Below are 25,700 nucleotides of genomic sequence, written 5' to 3' on the forward strand. Positions count from 1 at the left end.
CGAAACACCCAAACCGGAAGTTGAGTACACAAGCACTTGCCAATTGACGCACACATACACATACATGCATATGTGTGGCATTTAAAGTGATATTTGTGCTTCGAGTAAATATATATGCACATGTGTGTATGATCGTACAGGTTTGCATTCATAGGGCGACTTATATAAAGGACATTCTGAAAAGCTAGCAAATTTCAAGCGGCAAAGATAAACCATTAACCGAACACTGCGCAGCAAATGAATTCGAAATGCCAGCAGAAAGTAAACAGAAATGCGGCAACTCTGCTAATGTAGACGTGCTCTCATTGACATTGCCACAAAATCAACAACAACAACCATAGTTGGATAGAAAAATTGTTACCAAATATGTACATTAGCACAAGCATAATTGAAGGTATAACAGGGTCATGACCTCATCTGCAGGTGCGAGTACGCAACTTACATTGTACAAAATTGAGCTTTATTATAGAGCTTTTCTGAACAATTTTGAAGATATATTTTAGATCAACTTTCTACGATTTCTCATATGAAAGCTCGATTTAATTTCAATATCACAACGTTTCCTTGAGTTTTGAAACTGTTAAACACATTTATGGAGGCATTAACCAAGTCTGTATACTTACTAAGGACTATGTGAACTTAATTCTTCTTATGTGCTGTTAAAACTTTTAGTTTTTCGCTTGTATCATACGAGATGTTCATTTTTTGGTTTTCATTCCCACCACAGTTCTATAAAAATCCTTGAGTGGCGTTTCTTTTTTGTTCGTTTGGTAACCTTTCAATTCTGCTTCACCTTCTAAGTTCAGTGGCAACACAATTTTAATCCTTCACCATCTAATTGCTCTATGTTCATTTCTGTATGTATAGGTATGGATACAAAAAGTATAGGGTGATTCATTCTGGAACAGACCATTAACTAATGTTATGTAGTGATACTGCATTTTCGGATATTGTCATTTGCCGATAGGTTTTTAAATGACAAACTCACACACTGGTACGGAGTAGTCAATAAAAATAAAAGCTATTGAATGGGCCCTTGTGTAACAGGGCCACAAAATATAATATTACTTAACTGTGAGTACTATATAGTTTTAGTTCACTCTGTAACTGCTTCCCTAACGAACTTAAACTCGTATTGCTCTATGCAGCGATATTCTCTCATCATTATTTAATGTCCTTGAAGTTTTCGCGGTGAATGCTGCGCTGTGAGAGCATGTTGGCCAAAATGGCAGCCCATCCACAGTTATGTTCTTATTATAGTTGTTGCAGTCAAACGCGAACAGCCAGCTGAAGTGCCAAGTAACCGAGGCAGATCCAAAATAAGCATTAAAAAGCAGTAATCAAAAAGGGCAAGCGGAAATGGAAAACAAATGTTGAAGCCGCGATGGTACTCGCAGCGCCATTCAAATGGAATTGAAAGAGCAAACTAACAAAGGCGACAGTGGCAGAGCGACCGAATGAATGAATGGCTGAAGCGCCATGCGAATGAACTGCCAAAAAGGGCGAACAAAAGCAACTAGCGGCATTTCGTTTGTTCTGGGGATAGGCGTGGGCGGGGAGGGATGGCATGCTGAGCTACGTACGGTTACGTTGCAGTTTGCTTGATGGCCGCAAGGACTACCTCAATAAATTCTAAAGCAAGCAAGGCACGTGTGTATACACACATGTATCTACTACATAGAAACCCATTTACTCTACTCAAAGGATATAGAATGTGTGTGTTTGCGCTCTTGCCGCTTTGTTTGTGTTTCGGTTCGAATATGTGAGTATGTGTGTGTAATTTTCGCTTGTCGAAGTGGAATGGAAATAAATAACTTTGCCTAGTAGAAGTGGCGTGTGGCGTACGAGCTTTTATTTCGGTGTTTGTTTAGTCACGATCAACTAGGTGTGAGTGGCGAAGCGTTATGCTTGTTCACGAGCGTGTGTGTTTTATATATGTAGCTGTGTGTTTATGTTTAGTGCGTAGTTATAGGAAGCCAGCGCTCGACAAGCTGAAGTCGATAAGAATTAAAGTTGAAGCACTTTGGTAGCATGCTTTTGGGGTTGTTGTGATAAATGTAACGTGAATGGTGTATTAAGATCGCGTGAATATCATTTGTAAGTCTGCTTTGGACAATAATTCGAAATAATCCTGATTTGTTAAAAGAGGCAGGCTTCTAACAACAGTGGCTGTGGGGTTTTATGTGTTTTGGAATTTTTTTATCTTGTCAAATAAAAAAGTACATACAAGAACTTAATTTTGTATTACTTTGTATGGCAGCTGCATATTATAGTGGTCCGATATCGGCGGTTCCGAGCAATGAACAGTTTCTTAAAAAAAGGACGTTGCAATTAGTGTTTACATTTGGTGTCAGTGACCCTTATGTTTACATTCCAAAAGGATAATGCCCTCTTTGTTTACATTATGAGGTCAATGAACCTTTTGTTTATATTTAGCCAAGTTCATAACCTTTGTTTACGTTTAGCCAAGTCAGCAACCTTTGTTTACATTTCGGGTCAGTGACCCTTTTGTTTACATTACGAGGTCAATGACCTTATTGTTTACGTTTTTCCAGGTCATTAACCCCTTTGTTTACATTTTATGAGGTCAATGAACCTTTTGTTTATGTTTAGCCAAGTCCAAAACCTTTGTTTACATTTGGGTTCAGTGACCCTTTTGTTTACATTTTACGCGGTCAATGACTCCGTTGTTTACATTATGAGGACAATGACCTGTTTGTTTACCTTTTTCCGAGGTCAATGAACCCTTTGTTTACATTTTATGAGTTCAATGACCCTTTGTTTACATTTAGCCAAGTCCACAACCTATTTTTAAATTTAGCCAAGACAACAACCTTTGTTTACATTTGGGTTCAGTGACCCTTTTGTTTACATTTTACGCTGTCAATGACTCCGTTGTTTACATTATGAGGACAATGACCTGTTTGTTTACCTTTTTCCGAGGTCAATGAACCCTTTGTTTACATTTTATGAGTTCAATGACCCTTTGTTTACATTTAGCCAAGTTCACAACCTATTTTTTTAATTTAGCCAAGACAACAACCTTTGTTTACATTTGGGTTCAGTGACCCTTTTGTTTACATTTTACGCGATCAATGACTCCTTTGTTTACATTACGAGGACAAAGACCTGTTTGTTTACCTTTTTCCGAGGTCAATGAACTCTTTGTTTACATTTTATGAGTTCAATGGCCCTTTGTTTACATTTAGCCAAGTCCACAACCTATTTTTAAATTTAGCCAAGACAACAACCTTTGTTTACATTTGGGTTCAGTGACCCTTTTGTTTACATTTTACGCGATCAATGACTCCTTTGTTTACATTACGAGGACAAAGACCTGTTTGTTTACCTTTTTCCGAGGTCAATGAACCCTTTGTTTACATTTTATGAGTTCAATGACCCTTTGTTTACATTTAGCCAAGTCCACAACCTATTTTGAAATTTAGCCAAGACAACTACCTTTGTTTACATTTGGGTTCAGTGACCCTTTTGTTTACATTTTATGCGGTCAATGACTCCTTTGTTTACATTATGAGGACAATGACCTGTCTGTTTACCTTTTTCCGAGATCAATGAACCCTTTGTTTTTATTTTATGAGTTCAATGACCCTTTGTTTACATTTAGCCAAGTCCACAACCTATTTTTAAATTTAGCCAAGATAACAACCTTTGTTTACATTTGGGTTCAGTGACCCTTTTGTTTACATTTTATGCGGTCAATGACTCCTTTGTTTACAATATGAGGACAATGACCTGTCTGTTTACCTTTTTCCGAGGTCAATGAACCCTTTGTTTACATTTTATGAGTTCAATGGCCCTTTGTTTACATTTAGCCAAGTCCACAACCTATTTTTAAATTTAGCCAAGACAACAACCTTTGTTTACATTTGGGTTCAGTGACCCTTTTGTTTACATTTTACGCGGTCAATGACTCCTTTGTTTACATTATGAGGACAATGACCTGTTTGTTTACATTTTTTCGAGGTCAATGAACCCTTTGTTTACATTTTATGGGTTCAATGACCCTTTGTTTACTTTTAGCCAAGTCCACAACCTATTTTTAAATTTAGCCAAGACAACAACCTTTGTTTACATTTGGGTTCAGTGACCCTTTTGTTTACATCTTATGCGGTCAATGACTCCTTTGTTTACATTATGAGGACAATGACCTGTTTGTTTACCTTTTTCCGAGGTCAATGAACCCTTTGTTTACATTTTATGAGTTCAATGACCCTTTGTTTACATTTAGCCAAGTCCACAACCTATTTTTAAATTTAGCCAAGACAACAACCTTTGTTTACATTTGGGTTCAGTGACCCTTTTGTTTACATTTTACGCGGTCAATGACTCCGTTGTTTACATTATGAGGACAATGACCTGTTTGTTTACCTTTTTCCGAGGTCAATGAACCCTTTGTTTACATTTTATGAGTTCAATGACCCTTTGTTTACATTTAGCCAAGTCTACAACCTATTTTTTAATTTAGCCAAGACAACAACCTTTGTTTACATTTCGGTTCAGTGACCCTTTTGTTTACATTTTACGCGGTCAATGACTCCTTTGTTTACATTATGAGGACAATGACCTGTTTGTTTACATTTTTCCGAGGTCAATGAACCCTTTGTTTACATTTTATGGGTTCAATGACCCTTTGTTTACATTTAGCCAAGTCCACAACCTATTTTTAAATTTAGCCAAGACAACAACCTTTGTTTACATTTTAAGGGGTCAGTCAGTTTTGTTTACGTTTGAGCTCAATGACCTTTTTGTTTACATATTGCCGAGATTAAAGGGGTAATCTTTGTTTACATTTTATGAGGTCAATGATCGCTTTTAATTTTTTTAAAAATATTTTTTTAAAATAATTTTATTATTATTTATAACCTGAGCAGGGTATATACTAGAACATTTTCACACTTAATTTTAGCATGGTAATTTTCCATATTGACCTCTGGCTCATAAACATATAAATAAATGCATACACACATGCATAGCAAACGAATGTGAATCTTAAAAATGTCAAAAGCAGCCGAACCTGTATGTCCATAACGAATTTTCAAAACTTTTAGCAACCTCGGTTAGTGAGGACAAAACACAGATTCACTCACCAACCAACAACACAGAACCGCAGAACCGCAGCCTGCATTAAGGTGACTACGAAAGCGGTCAGTGGTGGGCAGGTGAACATAGAAGCGGGTAACGGTGGTCCTTTGCCTGTGGCTGTTTTTACTTTGTCGAAAATTATGATGTCTTTACGCAGACAATGTTGCGTTTACTTGGCCTGAGCTAATTTTGTGTGTGCAAACGTCATTAAATTTAAAGCACATATTTTTCGATTGAGGCTATGAAGATAGTGAGTATGAATATTTGAATAACCTATTTTTGCCGGCCACTGAAGTAAGAGTGCAAAGTATCTCTACCAAAGATCTGGATCTCAGTACGAAAAACAACAAAAAGGTTTTAAACATTTAATACTTTTACGACTCTCCATTTTTGGCAATTTGTAGCACCAAGGCTCACATCAGAAGTTCTCGTAGGTCTTACCATTGCTTAGCGAAGTATTTGGTAATATTTATATATGCTCACGTGAATTTACGTGAAATATTCAGGTTGAGAGGCCGTGGCGACGGCTGCCCTTCTGAAAAATCAATTAACTTCAAGTTTCACAGTCGAAATGAGGTTTTACTTTACTTTATATATTATATAACGTCATAACGACAACCGAAATTCGGGGTCATACAAATATCTTAGTGCTGATCGCTTTTTTAACCCTTTTCTCTGGCAAATAATCAGTACATGAGGCATTTTTCTTTGATGTATTAAATGTATTCCTCTTAATCGCCACAAATTACGAGCTGGTGCAACTTTTTTTAATTCTTTTGATTTAATTTCTTAATTTTTATGTATTTTTCGTGGTGTTTCCAAAAGTTTCTTGACGCCGGTTGCTTGGCGCTACACAAAGTGCTGCCAGCTTTTGTTCTCATTGCGCAAACAATTTTGGTGAGCAGAGAGTCGAAGTTTTTTTTGTGTTTTCCATTGTTATGTTTTGCTTTTCAAGATTTCTGTTTTGGAAACTTTGCTGCTGCTTTTGAATTTTAAGGTGTTTATTGGTAGAGAATGTATACTTTTTTTTGGAAATATAAGAGTTTACTCAAGTATTTTGCAGCTTTTAAAATAGTTCTTATGTTCACTTCCCGCCTTAAAGTTGGTTTGTGTTCCATTCAATTTACCACAGTGGGGCAAATAACAAATGAAAGCAAAAATGTATGGCTTAATGTTGTTTGCGAGCTCAAGGAGCATTCATTTGTTACTTCTTTAAACTTAAAAATTTTACTACTTTTTACAACTAATTGGATTTTCAAAATGCAAATTGCTTAAAATATCGGAATTTTTCAAACAGCAGTGCTCTACATGCTCGTATGTATCGTATGTGGGTGCCTAAGTCTGTGCATATATATCAATAAGGAGCAAAAGCAAAAATTAACTCCCATAAAAATGAAATAAATGTAAGAATGTAATCGAAACGAAGAAAATACAAACAAAGCACAAAACAAAAGACCTTATTCCGCTAACATGTGCGCTCGTAAAAATATAAATTTATGATGCTATTGCATAATACATAATTTCCAGTTATAACTGGGCGGGCGAAGAGGTGAAAGGGCGCAAGCTGACGATTGGGTTGAGAGAATGCCGGAGTGTAACGTAGTGCTGTTTCCTGCACAAACACACACGTATACATAGGTACACATGTATATTAAAATATATACCGGTACACTCTTAAGCTTATGCATATGTACATATGTACGTATGCGTCAGTGTGTGTGTGTGTATTTTTATAACCGCGCGTGTGCGAATATTATTTATACCATGCACTAACAGCAGTCGAAAAATTACTTTTGAGCATTCTCGCAATAAAATCAAAATTTACTACCGTACACAAAATGAAATGTGCTACATGCGAACAACAACAAAAGCAATATTCACAATAAGCAAATACAAAGCCAGCATATATTGCAACAGAAGTAAGTATACATACATATGTATGTATATGTACGTATTTGGATGATGGTGAGTATGTATGCCTATGATAATAATAAGTAGCGTGTATACACATAAAAATTACTTAGTTTTGTTCATACAGCACCTGTGATTTTATTCATTTGAAGTGTGTTATAACGCTTACGACTGAAAGTACATGTGAGATATCGACAGTATAGCATTGGTGCGCTACGCACTGTATACAGAAAACATTGTAATATAGTAAGGTAAATATTCTGTCACTTATTTTACTGTTAGCCCATGGGAAAGCGGAGAAGCAATTGCATCTCCGTCGAATAGGTCTGATTATGAAAAAATTCTTGCCTTAAGTATTGTATAATTAGAAATCGCATTTGCTTAAGTCATATGGAATTTGAAAATATAATCAGCGCGAAAAGTTACTCATACGTCATGTGCACCTGATACTTCTGTGCTAAATGTTTAAATTACTGCAAACCCTTCTTCTTATTTACTGACTTCAAAACTCTCTAAACATACCAACCGAATTTAGCTTAGCGCTCCAGTTATTTGTTTCCATTCAAATGTTTGAAAAGGCAAGTCTTTCAGCACGAAGATGGGATTGGGTATTTCTAAAGTATATTCCACATATAGTCCATTTCCCCAGTTTGTATTCATCTTTAAGTTTCAACTCATAAATGTAAGGATCAGCGGCTTTTATTAGCAACTATGAATCGTTTATATGTGTTCGAAATGCGTGCTCCCCTTTTCAAATCGTCAAGTCACCGCAGCCTCAATAAGCTTCTCGTTTTTCTATTTATTTATTATTTAAGGTTGTTATGTTCCGTTTACTTTATGCTATTTAATTTTTCGTCAATGCAATTCATATTCATTCATTATTTGTTCATTCAGTTTGTGTTCGCTGCATAACAACAACAACATTAACTACACAATAATCAGTCAACGCGGTCTGATCTAGTTTGCTGGTGTGTCTGTTGCTGTTGTTAGTGTTGTTTTTGTTTTCGTTTTGCCACAATGGCCTTCTTTCATTAGCATCAGCGCTGCCGTATCAAATTTATGCGCATTTCATGCACATTCGCATTCAGCTTGTAGTTGGAGCATTGAGCTTTCGAAGCGCCGCGGCACTCGCTCCCCAACAAATCGCCTTCAATCGCTTGCGCTCATTAATTATGATTATTGATTCGTTTCCACATGAATGAATGGGGATAATTATTAAATTCCCATCATTCGCGCAAAGTCAGCGAACCAAGCACTGCTTGTCTCTGTTTGTGTATGTGTGCGCGTCTCTGCTTTTATATTGGGTACAAAAAAAAACAATAAAAACAATGCCCATTATGTCTGCAATAAAAGTCGCCGCCGCCACCGCCACCGCTATCGATGCGCAGTTTCAGCTCCACTTCACACTCGGCGAGAAGCAGCCGAAGCAAGCGAACAAAGCATTCCCACATTTGGCGGCAAATGCGGCAGAACGTTCACTCGCTGCGCTTCGTTGTCGATGGCTCTATGTCATTGACCATACCGGCAACATTAATTAAATACTACACACATATTTATTGTATTCAGTGTGTGTATGTGTGTATGTGTATGCATGTGTTCGAATGTAAGCATGTAGCAGAGCAACAACAATACCGGCAACCGTTGTCACCGTCGCTGTAGTTGTTGTGGTCCGCGTGCGCCTAACAATATCTAGTAATTTGTTAGCAATTTGGCTACCGCGCATTCAAACGGACGGACACACTTGCCGCCGAATTTATCGCAGACAACAAAACAATGTGCTAATAGCTAAATATGCGGTGTGTGTGTGTTCGTATATGGCAAGCGATGAAATAATCGCTTTAAAAAGTGTTGACAACAACAACAATGATGGCAGTTTCAATACCCGCTTGGGCCATATTAATTTATGAGTTTGCACGAAATTTTTATTGCCACCCGTACGGATTTTTTGTTGTACTCAACATCGAGTGTATGTATGTAGGTAACGCCAAGTGTATGCGCTCCAATCAACTCACAGCTGCTCTTAAACACGCGCCAAAATAGACTTGATTGCTTTCGCTGAACACGTACACACATGCATACATATGTTTATGCGGGAATATATGTGGGTGAATTTAAAATTAAAAAAATGTATGTATGTACATATATAGTTAGTGAAAAATTATATTATTGTGTGAGTACTATTGTATATGCTTTTTGATAGAATTTGGAATTTTTTCAATTTATTTGTAAAGCATCCTCCTATTTTTTTACAATTTTTTCTTTACACTAGTTTAATTTCTCTGCTATTTTATGTATAAATTTATTTTTTTTCATTAAATACACTGAATTATTTTTGCGTTTGTTTTTTATTTTGTAGGCACCTGCCCATCCACCTACTTTACTTGCACTGATGGCGGTTGCATCCCCATGCGCTGGAAATGCGACTCTAAGCCGGATTGTGCGGACGGCTCTGATGAACCGAGTGAATGTGGTGAGTGCTTGGATATTCATAAAGCTCATGAGGGATTTTTGTATGTGTTTTGGAAGATCGCAAGTGTTGTCATTTTGTGGCGTGGGAGTGTAAAGGCGGGTCTAAATATTACGCCAAAGCCTTTAAGCTATATTACAGCAGTTTTTATTTATGAGTCTTTTTTTCGAAGCTGAAATTGCTGAAGTATTCGCTTGTTAAATACTTACAAAATTTTAATCTCATTTGTTCTAAAAATTGCAGTAAATGCCTCCAAATGCAATGAGGGCCAATTTCAATGCACCCGTTCCCGCAAATGCATACCCAACAATTGGGTGTGTGACAGCGAATACGACTGTGGCGAATTCGATACATCCGATGAGACAAATTGTGAGTATCACTAATATTTGACCAAAGTATACCAAAATATTTAATTACTTAATATTTTAATGAAAAATAGGTCACAGCGATGAACAGAAATGCCTTCCATACCAGAGCGAGTGCAACAACGGTGTATGTCTGGAGATATCGCGCTTTTGCGACGGCACCTGGGATTGCGACAGTGACGAACTGAAGTGTGGTAAGTTGGCGAATAATGTAATAAACGAAAGTTAAAACAAAAATATGGCGTAAATAACCAGCAGCTGCGCTCTCGCTCTCTCACCATTCCAGATAAACAGGATACAGAATGTGCTAACCTCAATTGTTCCTTCAATTGCAAGTTAACTTCGCGCGACGGTCCCACTTGCTATTGTCCGCCGGGTCAGGTGGCTGTCAATGGCACCCAGTGCGCGGATTTCGACGAGTGCGGCGTGGAGGGCACCTGCGACCAGCTGTGTCGCAATACGCCCGGGTCGTTTGAGTGCAGCTGTGTGTCGGGCTATTCGAGACAAAAGAATCGCTGCCTGGCAATAAATGGTAATAAAACAAAAACAACAATTTTCGGTCTTTAATTCGCGCAACCTCTTCTCCACAGTGCCGCCCAGTGAAAACGCTTCGCTGGTATTTTTCACGCAAACTGATATGCGGAGGGTCGACAGCAACGGGGAGCTGCAGGATCATTTTGTGTCCGGTGAGGTATCCGCCATTGAGATATGGCATCGCAATCGTACGGTATGTGCCATGTACTCCAGCGCTTGGACGACGGTGAGCATGCGCTGTCATCGCATCGACGATTTGAATGCCAATTGGCTAATGCCGTTGCCGGAAATGGTCGGCAGCATGCATTGTAAGTACCATTTGCATGGCTCTCATCAACCTACGCTTATATTAACATTTTACTTATATGCAGCCATCGATAAGTTGCTGTTGGACTGGATATCGGGTAACTGGTATTTTCTCAACAATGAGCGGAGCGTCGTGTTTATGTGCACGAATTCGATGCAATACTGCAACTTACTGCTGGAGGATGTATTGAATCCCTCGTCATTGGTTTTGGATCCCACCAAAGGGTAGGCACCATTGTGTGGAGTTTCACTATATGTCCATATATGTATATATCTTTCTCGCCGTACAGTTTCCTCTTTTTTACCGAATGGGGTCCCAGTTTGTCTCGCGTCACCCTCGACGGGCGCAATCGCACCATATTGGTTTCCACACAGATTTATTACCCCAGTCGCATGACGTTGGATTTACCCAATGAACACATTTATTGGATAGACATCTATAAGGATTTTATAGAGCGTGTCGATTACGAAGGCCGTAACCGTTGGGCCATGAAGAAGACCGCAGACGTAAGTGTCGATTTGAACATCAAGTTTGCTCTTTTATAAGAGCAATAAAAATTAAAAGCAATAAAGAAGCTAAATTGTCTAATTGATTCACTTTTCAATTGTGCAGACTCACGTGGTTCTGAAATCGCTGCATGCTGTGGAAGTGTTTGAGAACACCGTCTACATAGCGCCTTGGGTTGATACAGTTATTGTGAAAATCAACAAATTCACGCTAAAAGCTGAGGAAATCGTGAAGGACGCAGAGAGGCCGTATGATTTTCGTGTTTTCCATCGCCAAAAGCAGCCTGAAGGTAAATTAAAACGTTAAGCAAACATTTTTCAAAACAGTTCAAAATACCGAACTTTTCAAGTAGTAGAGTAGAGTAGAGTAGTTCAATTTGGTTTGATTTCACTTCTAAACTTCGTTTGTCGTTTTTCTTCCCAGTGGCGCATCAATGTCGTGATAACAACGGCGATTGCAGTCAAATTTGTGTGCCGTTGTGGACGAAGAATTTCGCCACCGCTCTATGCCAGTGTACCGCCGGCTATAAATTACGCAACCGCACCGACTGCGTACAGCTTAACAATAACAAATTTCTACTTTACGCCAAGGAACGTTTGTCCAGCATTACCGGTGTCTCGTTGAATGTGCTAGAGGTGCAACAGTTGCTGAAACGAGACGAGCACACCGACGCCATTGTGCCGCTATATAATATTACCAGGCCGCTGAGTATCGACATAAATGTGCATGATAAATTGATATATTTCGTTGTGATGAAAGCGTAAGTATTTTTGAGCCCCTTTTGCGGCGCGGACCACAGAAAATAACTAAATCGCTTGCATCGCTTGCAGCTCTAGTTATGCGCTATACAGCCACTCCATTGTAAGCGGGAGACGGACAGTCCTGGCCAATGGCAGCGACAGCTCCTCGATCTTGGCCTACGATTGGATCGCGCAGCACATGTACTGGGGTGAGGGGAAGTCATTGCGCGTGGCGCCTACAAAAAATATGAGCAACATTTTTACACTGCCCCTAGCGGAAATGCCCATGTGAGTGGACACATTGCATACCTACTGCTACTAACATACTTATAACGAATTATATTTTAATATTTTGCCTAATTAGCTCATTGGTGCTTCATCCCGCTGAGGGTATGCTGTATTTTACCTCTTGGAGAGGCGATGCGAAGGGGAAAATCTATAGCGCGTGGCTCGATGGTACGCACAAAAAGGTGCTGGCTGAGAGTGTGAAGGATATGCCGATGTCGTGGCCACTCAGCTTGAGCATCGATCGTCGAGGCAAAAAAATATATTGGTATGTTTGTATGTTTTACCAACATCTTATACGTGTGTATTTATGTAACTAATTCGGTTTTCGAACTTAAAATCAGGTGTGATGTGAAAACGAATAGCATAGAACGAATGAATGTGGATGGATCGCAGCGCACTTTACTCTTTAAAGACGCCGAATATGAACCGATATCGGTGGCGTTCCATAACGGCGTTGTTTTTTGGGCAGATAAGAAGAAAGGAACTATACACCGATTCACCGTGAACTCTCACACTGTAAAAACAGCCTCAAAGAGCAGGTAAATATGAAAATATAAAAAAGGAACTTATGCAGAAGTATAAACATTTCAAACTCCATACAGTCAAATGGGTGTACATCTTTTGGAACGTGGCGATATCACACTTCTTAAGGTTTACGATGCCGAAAGCCAGCCAGCCCCGGTTGCTGTGAACGCATGTGCCACATCGAAATGCCCGGGTATTTGTTTGAACACTCCACAAGGTCCCGTCTGCCGTTGCCCGGATAATTTCACGCTCAACGCCAACGGTCTGCAGTGCATTCCACAAGTAATGTTAAGTGAGCCGTCGGAAAACTGTACTTCGGGCTTTCAATGCCATAAATCGAAGCAATGTGTAAATACGAAGGACGTGTGCGATGGATTTGACGATTGCAATGATGGCAGTGATGAGAGCAGCATATCGAATGGACCGTGCAATATCAATAAATGTGATTTGAATTTGCATTTTGTCTGCAATAATCGCTGCTATCAACGCGCGCTGCTATGCAGTTCCATTGTGTACTGTAAAGACGGAACCGATCAACAGAATTGTGAGACACACACATGCAATAACAATGAATTCACGTGCGCAAAAAGCGGAAAGTGCATCCAATTGTCGTGGGTGAACGACGGCGTGGCAGATTGTGGTGAGTATATTGAGTTTAATCTGATAAGTATTTTGTTTGATGAGCGTGTGCTTCATAAAATAGGTCCGGATGACTCTTCGGATGAGATGACGGAGTTTGATATAGAAGAAAAGTGTCCTGAATTCGATTGTAAAAATGGCAAGTGCCGACCATTTTCCGACGTTTGTGACGGCATAGATCAGTGTGGGTAAGGTTTTCAACTACTATACTGCTATATCTTATGGCTGCTTCTAAATGTTGTAAACATTCTTTGAACTCGCGTTTCTTTTTCAATCCGTTGCAGCGATAATTCTGACGAGCGTGGTTGCGAGTTTGAGTGCGGACGCGATGAGCACTACTGTGTACCCATTGGCTGCTATGGAGAACTTCACATGTGTGACGGCATACAAGACTGTGTTGATTTTAGTGACGAAGCCAATTGCAATGAAACGAAGAGTGACAATCATCCAATCGATTTGGGCGACGTACATGCCTGTGGTAGTAAAGAGTTCGGTTGTAAAGATCCGTTTGAGTGCATTCCGGCGTTTTTACGCTGCGATGGTATTCCACACTGTTTCGACAAATCAGATGAACTTAATTGCACAACATTAAATGCTTCCCGAGCGGATTTCAATGAAACAATATTTTCATGCGAGGCACCCGATAGGCTCTGTGCTGTGTCGAATAAATGCATTAGCGTTCACCAGCTGTGTGATGGCAATATCGACTGTGAGGACACGACCGATGAAGGATATTTTTGTGCCGACAAAATGTGCGACAAAACGAACGAGTGCTCGCACTATTGCCACAATGCGCCAGAGGGCTTCGTGTGTTCGTGTCCGCCACACATGTTCTTGCAACCAAATAGACGTCGCTGCAGCATGCAGCATGCGTGTGAACATTGGGACACTTGCTCGCAAATTTGCGAAACTGTCGGCAAAGTATACGAATGTAAATGCCACGAAGGTTATGATTTGGAATACGATCGCTTTAGTTGTAAGAGCACCGCTTTCGATGAACCCTATGTTATATTCACGAATCGCCAAGAGATACGTGGGGTCAATTTGAGAAAGTCGGTGGTGAGCAACTTCTATACGTCGCTGCGTAATACGATAGCTTTGGACTTTCTATACAACAACGAATCGGTACAGATTTTTTGGACAGATGTAATTGATGACAAAATATATCGCGGTTCTTTGGTGGGCGAAAGTTTGCGAAAAGTAGAGGCGGTGGTGCATTCAGGCTTATCGACCACCGAAGGTTTGGCAGTGGATTGGATCGGCTTGAATCTGTATTGGGTCGATTCGAATTTGGACCAGATAGAGGTAGCTAAGTTAAATGGTAGCTTTCGGCGTACTTTGGTTGCCGGCGCGATGGAGAGCCCACGCGCTATCGCACTGGATCCGCGTGAAGGTCTTCTTTTCTGGACTGATTGGGATGACAATTTTCCTCGTATCGAACGTTGTTCGATGGCTGGTGAATATCGGCGCACTATATCCACTACGTCTCAAGTGTCAGCTGGTTGGCCAAACGGTCTAACATTGGATTACACACAGAAACGTGTGTATTGGGTGGATGCTAAGTCGGACTCAATATCAACCATCAAGTATGACGGCTCTGATCATCATTTGGTGGTGCGTGATAAGGACATATTATCGCACCCCTTCGCAATATCTGTTTTTGAAAATTACGTGTACTGGACAGATTGGCGGACAACTTCTGTAATACGTGCCAACAAGTGGAACGGTTCGAATATACAGGTAATACAACGCACGCAGACCCAGCCCTTTGGTATACAAGTGCTGCATTCAAGTCGACAACCGAGGGGTGTAAATCCCTGTGGCAATAATAACGGCGGTTGTTCGCATTTATGTTTGCTGACGTAAGTAAAGTGGTATAAGTTATTTTCAGTTTGTTATATTTTATTGATTTTTTTGGTCCAGCATTAAAAAGGGTTACAAATGCGAATGTCCGCACATAATGCGCTTGGACCCTTCAGACCACCGCACTTGCGTACCCAACGAACAGGTGCTGCTCTTCATAATGGGTGACGAGATACGCGGCATTGATTTGATGCAGCCTAATCATCACACCATACCCACCATACGACAATCACCACAGGCAAGTTATAAACAAAATTAGAAAAATTAAAAACAATTTTGAATTTGATTACAATCTTTCAGGTGCTTGCGCCACAACGCATTGACTTTACTGTCGACGACAGCCGAATTTATTGGTCTGACATACAACTGAATGAAATCAAAACGGCTGGCATTTCAAATGGACTTATCGACACCATCATCAACACTGACATACAGAAACCGTATGGGTTCGCCATTGATTGGATAGCACGTCACATGTACTTCTCGACCGGCAAAACGAAATGCCAGATACTGGCGAGCAATTTAAAAGGGGAGTTCGTCACAGAAATACACAGAGATCTTAATTTGGTGGAGAGCATTGCTTTGAATCCAGCAAAGTATGTTAGCCGGCGCATTATTGAAAAGAAATAAAACCGTAATTATTAAATATTGAATGTGTGTGTTTTGTAGGGGAAAGATGTATTGGATACACTCCGAACGGGACTCAGAACTGTGGCTAATTGAACAGAGCAATTTAGATGGCTCTTCTCGCAGCGTTATTTTCCAACACAACAAGACTTTGTTGAGCTTGACAATGGACTTTGATTCGCAGCGTTTGTATTACGTCTACGACAATTCCGGCATTGCGTACTACGATATTGTGCGAAAGACTGTGATTGAAACATTGCAATCAAGTGAAATTATGACTATAAGCTCGGTGACGGTTTATAATGGCACCATATATTTTCCGGAAAACATACAAAGTGCTATAATGAGCTGTGGAAAAGACTCTTGTCATAACATGACCAGTGTGCGCACAAACACAAGTGAGTTCATAATTTTGCCTCCAGCTTTTGATTTATACATTTACTTTTGTATTGCAGAAAGTATTCAATCTCTGAAGATGTTTTACTCGGAGGCACAAACCGGTACGAATACCTGTGCAGGACCACAACGTGGTGGTTGCGAGCATCTTTGCTTAGCTATATCGTCTACAGAACATGTCTGTCGATGTTCTATCGGTTACAATGTACTCAGTACAAATACTACCCGCTGTGTTGGAAAATCTGAATTCATATTCTATTCAAATCACGAACTTAAAGGAATTGAACTTTACGATCCCAGCACACTAGACACACAGCTTGAAGAGAAACCAGTGAGTAAACAACTAAGCGCTCTCGATTCTTAAAAAAATAATATGTATAAAAAATCTTTCCTCAACTTGATATCGTTTTTCAGGCTCTAGGCCCGATTTCCCGAATTTCTCTGGCCACTTATATTGACTATGATGTGGATAAAGAGTATTTGTACTGGGGAGACAGTGAACGTGGTACGATCTCGCGTATTAAACGCGATGGTACACAGCGATTTGACCTACTACCTGCCATCGATACCACTGACCCTAAGCAGCAAGATTGGTTAGGCGGAATCGCTGTGGACTGGGTGGCTGGAAATATATACTGGAGCGATATGAAGCGAAATCTAATTGAGGTTGCCCGGCTTGACGGATCTCACCGCCATGTGGTTGTCTCCAGTGTAGAGACACCGACGGCATTAGCTGTTGATCCTGTGCAGGGCTTACTATTCTATGTGGGTAGCGGTATTATTGGTCGAACGGGGCTAGATGGTAGTCAATCATTTATACTGGTTAATCAAACAGGCACAGTTAGCAATCTTATTTTGGACATTGATGCTACCAAAGTATATTGGTGCGACAGTGGATCGAAGAGCATCATGAAAGTGGACTATGATGGCAACCTGAAGACGCCACTACTCAATCACAGTCTTGACAATCCCGTGGCGCTAGCAAAAATTGACGATTACCTGTACTGGGCGGACAATAACAACAATAAAGGCAGCATAAAAGTGGCTCCGCTGTCGAATTTATCTGATTTTAAGGATATACTCAAATCGGAGGGAAATTCACTGAAAGATTTAAAGATTTTCTCTCGGCGTGTGCAGAAAGGTTCAAACATGTGCGCAGAAAACAATGGCGGTTGCGAGCAATTGTGTCTATTCAATGGCACTAGCGCTATATGTGCTTGCTCCCACAGCCGAGTAGCAGCGGATGGTTCTTCCTGTGAGCCATATGATAACTTTTTACTGTTCTCGTATCGCAGCACCATCGAGAGTATTCATATGACAGATCATACGAACAAAAATGGACCAATCCATGCGGTACATAACACAACATTTATGAGAAACGTTATAGCTTTAAGCTATGATTACGAGAATAGCGTCATATTTTACTCGGATGTGCAGATGAGCACAATTAATTCGGTACAATTCAATGGCAGTAGAAATCAGGTGTTGGTAAGCCATCAAGGACGCGTCGAGGGCCTCACTTACGACATCGTGAACAAGATGCTCTTTTGGACCTCGAATAATGACGCGTCTATACGTAGTTTGGAGCTGATTCATGTTAGCGAGAACGCTGATAATAATACTCAATTTGTAAAACGAATATTAATGTTGAACTCTAATGACAAACCACGTGGCATTGCCGTAGAACCTTGCATGGGCATGATATATTGGACGAATTGGAACGAAGAGACCCCTTCCATTCAGCGCGCGTACGTTACCGGTTATGGTATCGAGTCCATAATACGTACGGACGTAAAAATGCCGAATGCACTTACGTTAGATTTCGATGAGCATAAATTGTACTGGGCCGATGCACGCCTTGATAAAATCGAGCGTGCTAACTACGATGGTACACATCGTACAGTGCTGGCGCATTCCACGCCAAAGCATGCTTTTTCGATGGCCGTTTATGGTGACTTGCTGTTCTGGACTGATTGGGTGTTACATGCTGTTGTACGCGCAAGCAAATACTCAGGCGCGGATGTGGTGTTCTTGAGAGAGAATATCGATCGACCGATGGGAATTATCGCGGTGCAAAATACCACAATCAATTGCGACTCGAATCAGTGCAAAATATTGAACGGTGGATGCGAGGATGTGTGCATACTAAGTAAGAATGGAACGGCCAGTTGTCAGTGCTCAAGAGGCACCTTGGCACCGGATGGACGCCGTTGTTTACTTTTGCCGAATATAAACTGTGATAAGAATCAATTTTCATGTGTATCGGGCGAATGTATACCATTAGAGTTGACGTGCGACAACATTACACATTGCCTCGATGGTTCAGACGAGCGCCGCAGTTACTGTATACTACGAGAGTGTCCAGCACGTTTCTTCATGTGCAACAATCATCGCTGTATACCGCAGAATAAAACATGTGACGGCATACAACAATGTGGTGATGGCTCAGATGAATCGGAGCTGGTTTGTAAATGTGAACCCGACAAATTCCGTTGCAACAGTGGCGAGTGCATCTCCATGCGGTTCGTTTGTGATAATGTGCGCGACTGCAAGGATTTTAGCGATGAGAAACACTGTCCGCCGCGAGAATGTCCCCGTGGAGACGTGCTATTTGAGCACTGTGTCAACTCAACGGCTTGCTTCATGCCATCTTGGCGATGTGATGGCGACAATGACTGTCCGGACGGCAGTGACGAAATGAATTGCGAAAATGTGCATAAGGTTGCCTGTGGACCCGGTCAGTTTCAATGTCCTAATGGGCTTTGCATAAATGAGAAATGGCGTTGTGATGGTGAAAACGACTGCAAAGATGTCAAGGGCGGGTTAAGTGCCGATGAGGTTGGTTGTAAGATGCAGTGTCGTAAGAATGAGTTCCATTGTGGCAATACGTGTATACCAAGTAGTTGGCAGTGCGATGGCAAACCGGATTGCGAGGACGGCACGGACGAGGGTGCACAGTGCCCGAACAGAGCTTGTCGACCACATTTCTTCCAATGCAAATCATCGGGACGATGTATACCGCAGAAATGGGTGTGCGATGGTGAGCACGATTGCCCAGCACCAGGTAGCGAAGATGAGGGTAAGCATTGTGCAGCGGGATCGGTATCACATGAACTCGATTGCTTACCACCGTCTTTTCTCTGTTCGAGTGGCATGTGTTTGGACCGTCGTTATGTTTGTGATGGAGACCATGATTGTCCTGATGGAGATGATGAATATGAAAATTGCGAACCGTTCCTGCAAGCGCAAGTCTGTGATAATGACACAGATTTCCAATGCCACGACTTGCAATGTATTTCTAAAAATCTTACATGCGATACAAAACCCGACTGTACGGATGGCTCCGACGAAGATGCACAGCTTTGCGCGCACTCACATAATTTGTGTCAAGGGCCCGATGACTTCCGTTGCAGTAATGGCGCCTGCATTGCCACAGATTTGGTGTGCGACGGGCGAAACGATTGTGCCGATTTTTCAGATGAGGAACTGTGCAATATAGACGAATGTGTTATTCCCGATCTGTGCGAGCACAAATGTGTGGATAAAGTTATTGGTTTTGAATGTCAGTGCAACCCTGGTTACAAGCTGCTTGCTTCCAATCAACATTTATGTGACGATATAGATGAGTGTCATGAGCAACATCCTTGCTCACAGATCTGTGTAAACACATACGGGTCTTACAAGTGTTTGTGCGGCAAAGGCTATGAATTGGTGGACCACAACACATGTAAAGCAACAAGCAACGAAACCGTAAAGTTCATTTTTGCTAATCGTTACTATATTCGCCAAGTGGACATGCGCGGTAATGGCTCCATACTCATTCACCAGTTGTCTAACGTGGTCGCCTTGGACTTTGATTGGGAGACGAAGTGTCTTTATTGGTCCGATGTGACTTCAACAGTGGGTATGATAAAGCGGCATTGCCCTGCTGAAAACAAAACAAGTACATTACACCAAGCGATGGTGAAGAATCCAGATGGCTTGGCCGTAGATTGGGTCGGTAAGAATTTGTATTGGTGCGACAAAGGTTTAGACACGATCGAAGTCTCAAAATTGGATGGTAAATATCGGCGTGTGCTAATCAATGAAAATTTACGTGAACCACGCGGTGTTGCATTGGATCCCTTCAACCGTCATATATTCTGGTCAGATTGGGGCGATAATCCACACATTGGCAAAGCCGGCATGGACGGATCTAACCCGCGTATGATAGTAAGAGAGAACTTGGGTTGGCCGAATGCGCTCACCATTTCCTTTGAAACGAATGAACTTTTTTGGGGTGACGCGCGTGAAGACACCATTTCTGTATCCGACTTAGATGGTAAAAATGTACGTATATTGCTAGCGCGCAGTATCAATCCACAATTAAACTTGCACCACATCTTCGCCATCGCAGTGTGGGAGGATAAAATATATTGGTCCGATTGGGAGACAAAGTCAATTGAATATTGCAATAAATATAACGGGCAAAATTGCTCCACGCTTGTGACTATCATTCATCGGCCAATGGATCTACGAGTCTACCATCCATACAGGCAGCAACAGCCGTCAACAACCAATCCTTGCCTAACAGCCGGTTGCGCTACTCTGTGCTTGCTATCACCGGAGGCGCCACACTACAAGTGCGCCTGTCCGAACAATTTTGTATTGGGCGAAGATGGAAAGTCATGTCACGCCAATTGTACAGCGGCTCACTTTGAATGTGCGAATACATATAAGTGCATTCCTTTCTACTGGAAGTGTGATACGCAAGACGACTGTGGCGATGGCAGCGATGAACCAGTCACTTGCCCGGCATTCCACTGCGATCCAGGACAGTATCAATGCGACAATAAGAAATGTATTTACCCTTCGGCTATTTGTGATAACGTCAATAACTGTGGAGATGGTTCGGATGAGCGTAATTGCGAGAAATTCACTTGCTTCGAGAATTACATGAAATGCGAGGCATCGACGAACACGAGCGCATTCTGTATAAGCAATGGAAAGAAATGCGATGGTGTAAACGATTGTCCGAATGGTGAGGACGAGACTGGTTGTACACCGCTCGTCTGCAATAAAGAGCAGTTTCAGTGTGGTAATAATCGTTGTGTGCCATACGTGTGGGTATGTGATGGAGACACCGATTGTGCGGATAAATCGGACGAGGAAGGTTGTGATTTGGTTACATGTGAGCCAAGCGATTTCCAGTAAGTTTAAGATTACCGTCAAAGCCGAGTACTTGACATTTGCATAATATTTGCTTTTCAGATGTAATTCAGGTCGCTGCATACCGATGGCTTGGCGTTGTGACGGCGAGAACGACTGTCCGAATGGCGAGGATGAACCACCTACCTGCCATTCGTCGAAGGAGAGCTGCGACCCCACCTACTTCAAGTGCAATAACTCTAAATGCATACCTGGACGTTGGCGTTGTGATTATGAGAACGACTGTGGTGACGGCAGCGATGAGCTGAACTGTCAGATGCGCAACTGCTCCGAGAGTGAATTCCGTTGCGGCACCGGAAAGTGCATAAAGCACGATTATCGCTGCGATGGTGAAATCCATTGTGATGACAGCAGCGATGAGATTAACTGCAACATTACATGCAAGGCGAACCAGTTCAAATGTGCCGCATTTAATACTTGTATAAATAAGTAGGTGCCTCTGCGGTTTTAACGAAACGTTGTGCTTATAACTTATACTTTTCATATCTTAGACAATATCAATGTGATGGTGATGACGATTGCCCGGACGGTTCGGACGAGGTGAATTGCACTTGTCCAACCAATTATTTCACATGTGCCAACGGCAAGTGTATAATGTCGAGATGGAAGTGTGATGGCTGGGACGATTGTACTGATGGTAGTGATGAAAGCATCGCCACTTGTGCGCACGAGCATTGTCATGCCAATGCTTTCAAGTAAGTGCTGGATAGAAAGTCTACAATGGCAATAAGCATCTTATGTTGTATGCGTTTACAGGTGCTCCAATTTGAAATGTATTCGCAAATCGGCTCTATGTGACGGTGTGAATGATTGCGTAAATTCTGAGGATGAGTCAGATGAGGTTTGTGCCGCGCTACCGAAGTGTCGGCACGATCAATTTCAGTGCGAGAATGATGATTGCATATCGAAAGCGTTCCGCTGTGATGGCCAATATAACTGTATAGATGGTTCGGATGAGATGAACTGCCAGCCACCGGTTTGCGGTTTTGGAACATGCTCACAGATCTGTATTGAGAAAAAAGCCGGCCACTACAATTGCAAGTGCACGGAGGGTTATCAGAAAGGATCAAAGAAAAACGACACCTGCTTGGCTTCAGGTATATTCGTTAGGCTCCATTTTAAGGGCAATAATATTTGGCGTTTATTTTACATTAATATAAACAATTTATTTTATTGTAATTGGCGTTGGTGTAGGTCCTGAACAAATACTTTTACTCGCCTCTGAACAAGAGTTCCGTTTCATTTTGCCTGCCAAACAAGAGGGCACCACTGTGGTGGGTTTCTTTCAGACAGATAGCTTAAAAATCGACGTTTTCGACATACTGATCCGAACGAAAGATACACTCCTCTTCTGGATTGATTCCCATCATGGTAAAGTGCATACTATGAAAATTGCAACTCCACATGCTGAAACGGGTACGCGCATGCGCAGAGATCTGAAGGAGTTGACGGCTTTTAATGTGAGAATTAACGATACGTAAAATAGAATAGAAATTAATATTTAACGTTTTTTCTACACAGATACCTGATCTGAACGATCCCAAGTCACTTGCTGTGGATTGGATTACCCAAATGGTTTATATAATAGATTCGCGACATAATCAAATTATTGCTACGGACATTGATGGTAAAAAATACATTTCATTGGCGTCGACCGGCATGAATCCCACCGATATTGTACTTGAGCCGGAATCGCGTATTATGATTTGGTCCACACTGGAAAATGGCATTTTGGTGGCATCACTCGATGGTACCAACAAGAAGAGTTTGGTCGAGCGCGATGTTGGCTGGCCCATTAGTTTGTCGATTGACTATCCTACTGGCCGCTTGTATTGGGCTGATTACCGCAAAGGCACAATCGAGACATGCAGATTAAATGGCAAAGATCGAAATGTAGTGCGGCGGTTTTCGAACAAAGGTACGTACATAACTTCTAAGGGTTAAACGTTTTGCACATTTCTGTCATAAATATATTTACAGAAAAGCCACAGAAAATTGATGTCTTTGAGGATTATCTATATATCAAGTTGTATGATCAGAGCATTATTAAAATGAACAAATTTGGTGTGGACAACGGCACGTATTTGCTAAAAGGATATCGCTCATCGGATATTGGTATACTGCATCCACTAAAACAAAATCGCAACAGTAAGTACTATCCAATATACATACACAAACTCGTAAATGCCGGTGGAGATGCCAATTGTAATCTCTCTGTCATTTCAGTCACAAATCCTTGTGCAAAAGAACCGTGTAAAATGAAACGCGCGCTCTGCATACTTTCCTCAGAGGCCCGTAATGGCTTCGCCTGCAAATGTCCCAACGATCTGATAATGGTGGACGATGCGTGTAAGGCACATAGTGAGGTTCCCGATTATTGTCCACTAAAGTGTAACCTAGGTACTTGCAAAGTGATTGATCATGTGCCGAAATGCATCTGCCAGCCACAATTTGAGGGTGAGCTGTGTGAGCACTCGCGTTGTTCAGGTTACTGTTTAAACTATGGACTCTGCACAGTGGCGCCCCAGTTGCCCGGCTCGTCTGAGCCACCACCATTGAAATGTAGCTGCACGCCTGGCTGGTCCGGTCCGCGTTGTGAGACCTCGGTACCGGAATGCCAGAGCCGCTGTCACAATGGCGGTTCGTGCCTAATCACGGACGAAGGTATGAAATGCACTTGCCCGGAATTGTATTTCGGTGAACAGTGTGAGCATTGCGTGAACTTGACCTGTGCTAATGGTGGAATCTGTCGTGAAACTTTAACTGGCACTACACAGTGTGAATGTCCCGATGGGTGAGTGCGCATGCGTAATGGCTATAAATCGAACATTACTAATATATACTGCCTTTTTATTTACTCCTTAACAATAGTTTCACGGGAAAGCGTTGCGAGGTGAACGTTTGTGATGGTTTCTGTAAGAATCAGGGAGTTTGCAGCATTGGCACCAAAGGTGGCCCACAATGCCAATGCGTAGTGGGCTACTATGGCGAACAATGTGAATCCGACTCTTGTCAGACATACTGCTTGAACGGTGGTGTATGTACCGAACGAGATCAGCGCTTGACGTGTAGCTGCGGTGATCGCTTTGAAGGCGAGCGCTGCGAAACCGACTTGTGCAAAACTGCAACACCACCACACTGTAAGTAACGGTCTCTTGTGGACCACCTAATGTTTTCATATTAAATGACAAAATATCACAACTGTCGTAATTTGTTTTAAAACAGTTTGCGATGAATCCGAATTGCCATCACGTAATCCCTGCACTGGCATCATATGCCAGAATAGCGGGACATGCCACGTTATCAAAGACATGGCCATGTGCAACTGCACCGATCAATGGAATGGCGAGTTTTGTGAGGTAAGCGAACTCTTTCACATACACACACATATGTGTGTTTGTACATACTAAGCTGGGAAGCTGAGCTAATTGCATTTACTATTGCAGCGGCTGGTTGCCGAGGAGAATCCCTGCATTGGCTATTGCAGGAATAGTGGGGTTTGTCATTTGGATGCGTATACTGTGCCACATTGTAGTTGTATTGGTGAATGGGAGGGTGATGACTGTAACACGCCGCCGAAATGCGTTAGCAGCTGTGGCGTTTGCCGTACGGGCAGCTCAATTAATGAATGCCTGTAAGTATGCACCAGCGTCAAATTGATTTCTACTATTGATTTACATATTTATTTCATGACTTGTAGCTGTTCAAGCGGTAAAATCACGCCATGCTTGGCCGAAAGTGCGGACAATGTGAATATTGAGCGTCAGCAAGGGCAGGAACACACAGCGAATGTACTATCGATATTAGCGGTGGTGTTGTCTGTCGCCATATTACTACTAACGCTCTTCGGGGGAGCGATATATTTCCTAAAGTAAGTGCATACAACTAATTGCTATAAAATACTAAGTAAGAAAGTTAAATGGAGGAATTGCGGTTTGAGTTAAATATTACATATTACCTATACATACATACAGACAGATCTATAATCCATCTATATTAATATATAATTTGTCTATTATTAAACATTTGCAGGAAGCATCGCATATCACAGCCATTTTCACATGCACGTCTCACCGATAATGTGGAAATAATGCTAACGAATCCAATGTACAGAGGCGATGCAGATGAGACGCCAGCCTTCGTGCACGAGGACGACAAGGTAGCATTATACAGCAGTGAAATTAAGTTACTTTTCTTTCAACTCTTGTTCTTGTTTGTAT

At 41.5% G+C, this 25,700-nt stretch overlaps 1 protein-coding gene across 4 annotated transcripts in view; it reads left to right on the plus strand.

Annotated features, from left to right (window-relative positions):
• LRP1 (LDL receptor protein 1) overlaps positions 1-25,700 on the plus strand; it is a 69,357-nt gene that overhangs the window by 41,715 nt on the left and 1,942 nt on the right. For 3 of the 4 annotated variants that reach the window (XM_036374501.2, XM_070109024.1, XM_070109025.1), the window contains 31 exons: positions 9,371-9,484; positions 9,725-9,850; positions 9,921-10,040; positions 10,133-10,378; positions 10,437-10,688; positions 10,752-10,911; positions 10,977-11,193; positions 11,300-11,483; positions 11,618-11,954; positions 12,025-12,222; positions 12,299-12,487; positions 12,564-12,761; positions 12,825-13,387; positions 13,451-13,574; positions 13,671-15,248; positions 15,310-15,487; positions 15,550-15,845; positions 15,919-16,603; positions 16,687-21,461; positions 21,523-21,909; positions 21,972-22,175; positions 22,237-22,577; positions 22,675-22,940; positions 23,002-23,398; positions 23,461-23,628; positions 23,707-24,274; positions 24,352-24,620; positions 24,706-24,839; positions 24,927-25,114; positions 25,181-25,351; positions 25,513-25,639. In XM_036374501.2, the coding sequence (XP_036230394.2) occupies positions 9,371-9,484; positions 9,725-9,850; positions 9,921-10,040; positions 10,133-10,378; positions 10,437-10,688; positions 10,752-10,911; positions 10,977-11,193; positions 11,300-11,483; positions 11,618-11,954; positions 12,025-12,222; positions 12,299-12,487; positions 12,564-12,761; positions 12,825-13,387; positions 13,451-13,574; positions 13,671-15,248; positions 15,310-15,487; positions 15,550-15,845; positions 15,919-16,603; positions 16,687-21,461; positions 21,523-21,909; positions 21,972-22,175; positions 22,237-22,577; positions 22,675-22,940; positions 23,002-23,398; positions 23,461-23,628; positions 23,707-24,274; positions 24,352-24,620; positions 24,706-24,839; positions 24,927-25,114; positions 25,181-25,351; positions 25,513-25,639 (13,760 nt within the window). The remainder of the gene's footprint in view (positions 1-9,370; positions 9,485-9,724; positions 9,851-9,920; positions 10,041-10,132; positions 10,379-10,436; positions 10,689-10,751; positions 10,912-10,976; positions 11,194-11,299; positions 11,484-11,617; positions 11,955-12,024; positions 12,223-12,298; positions 12,488-12,563; positions 12,762-12,824; positions 13,388-13,450; positions 13,575-13,670; positions 15,249-15,309; positions 15,488-15,549; positions 15,846-15,918; positions 16,604-16,686; positions 21,462-21,522; positions 21,910-21,971; positions 22,176-22,236; positions 22,578-22,674; positions 22,941-23,001; positions 23,399-23,460; positions 23,629-23,706; positions 24,275-24,351; positions 24,621-24,705; positions 24,840-24,926; positions 25,115-25,180; positions 25,352-25,512; positions 25,640-25,700) is intronic. The other variant, XM_014236487.3, reaches the window with a different exon arrangement.

The sequence above is a fragment of the Bactrocera oleae genome, chromosome 4 (assembly GCF_042242935.1).
Source record: "Bactrocera oleae isolate idBacOlea1 chromosome 4, idBacOlea1, whole genome shotgun sequence".
Taxonomy (NCBI): domain Eukaryota; kingdom Metazoa; phylum Arthropoda; class Insecta; order Diptera; family Tephritidae; genus Bactrocera; species Bactrocera oleae.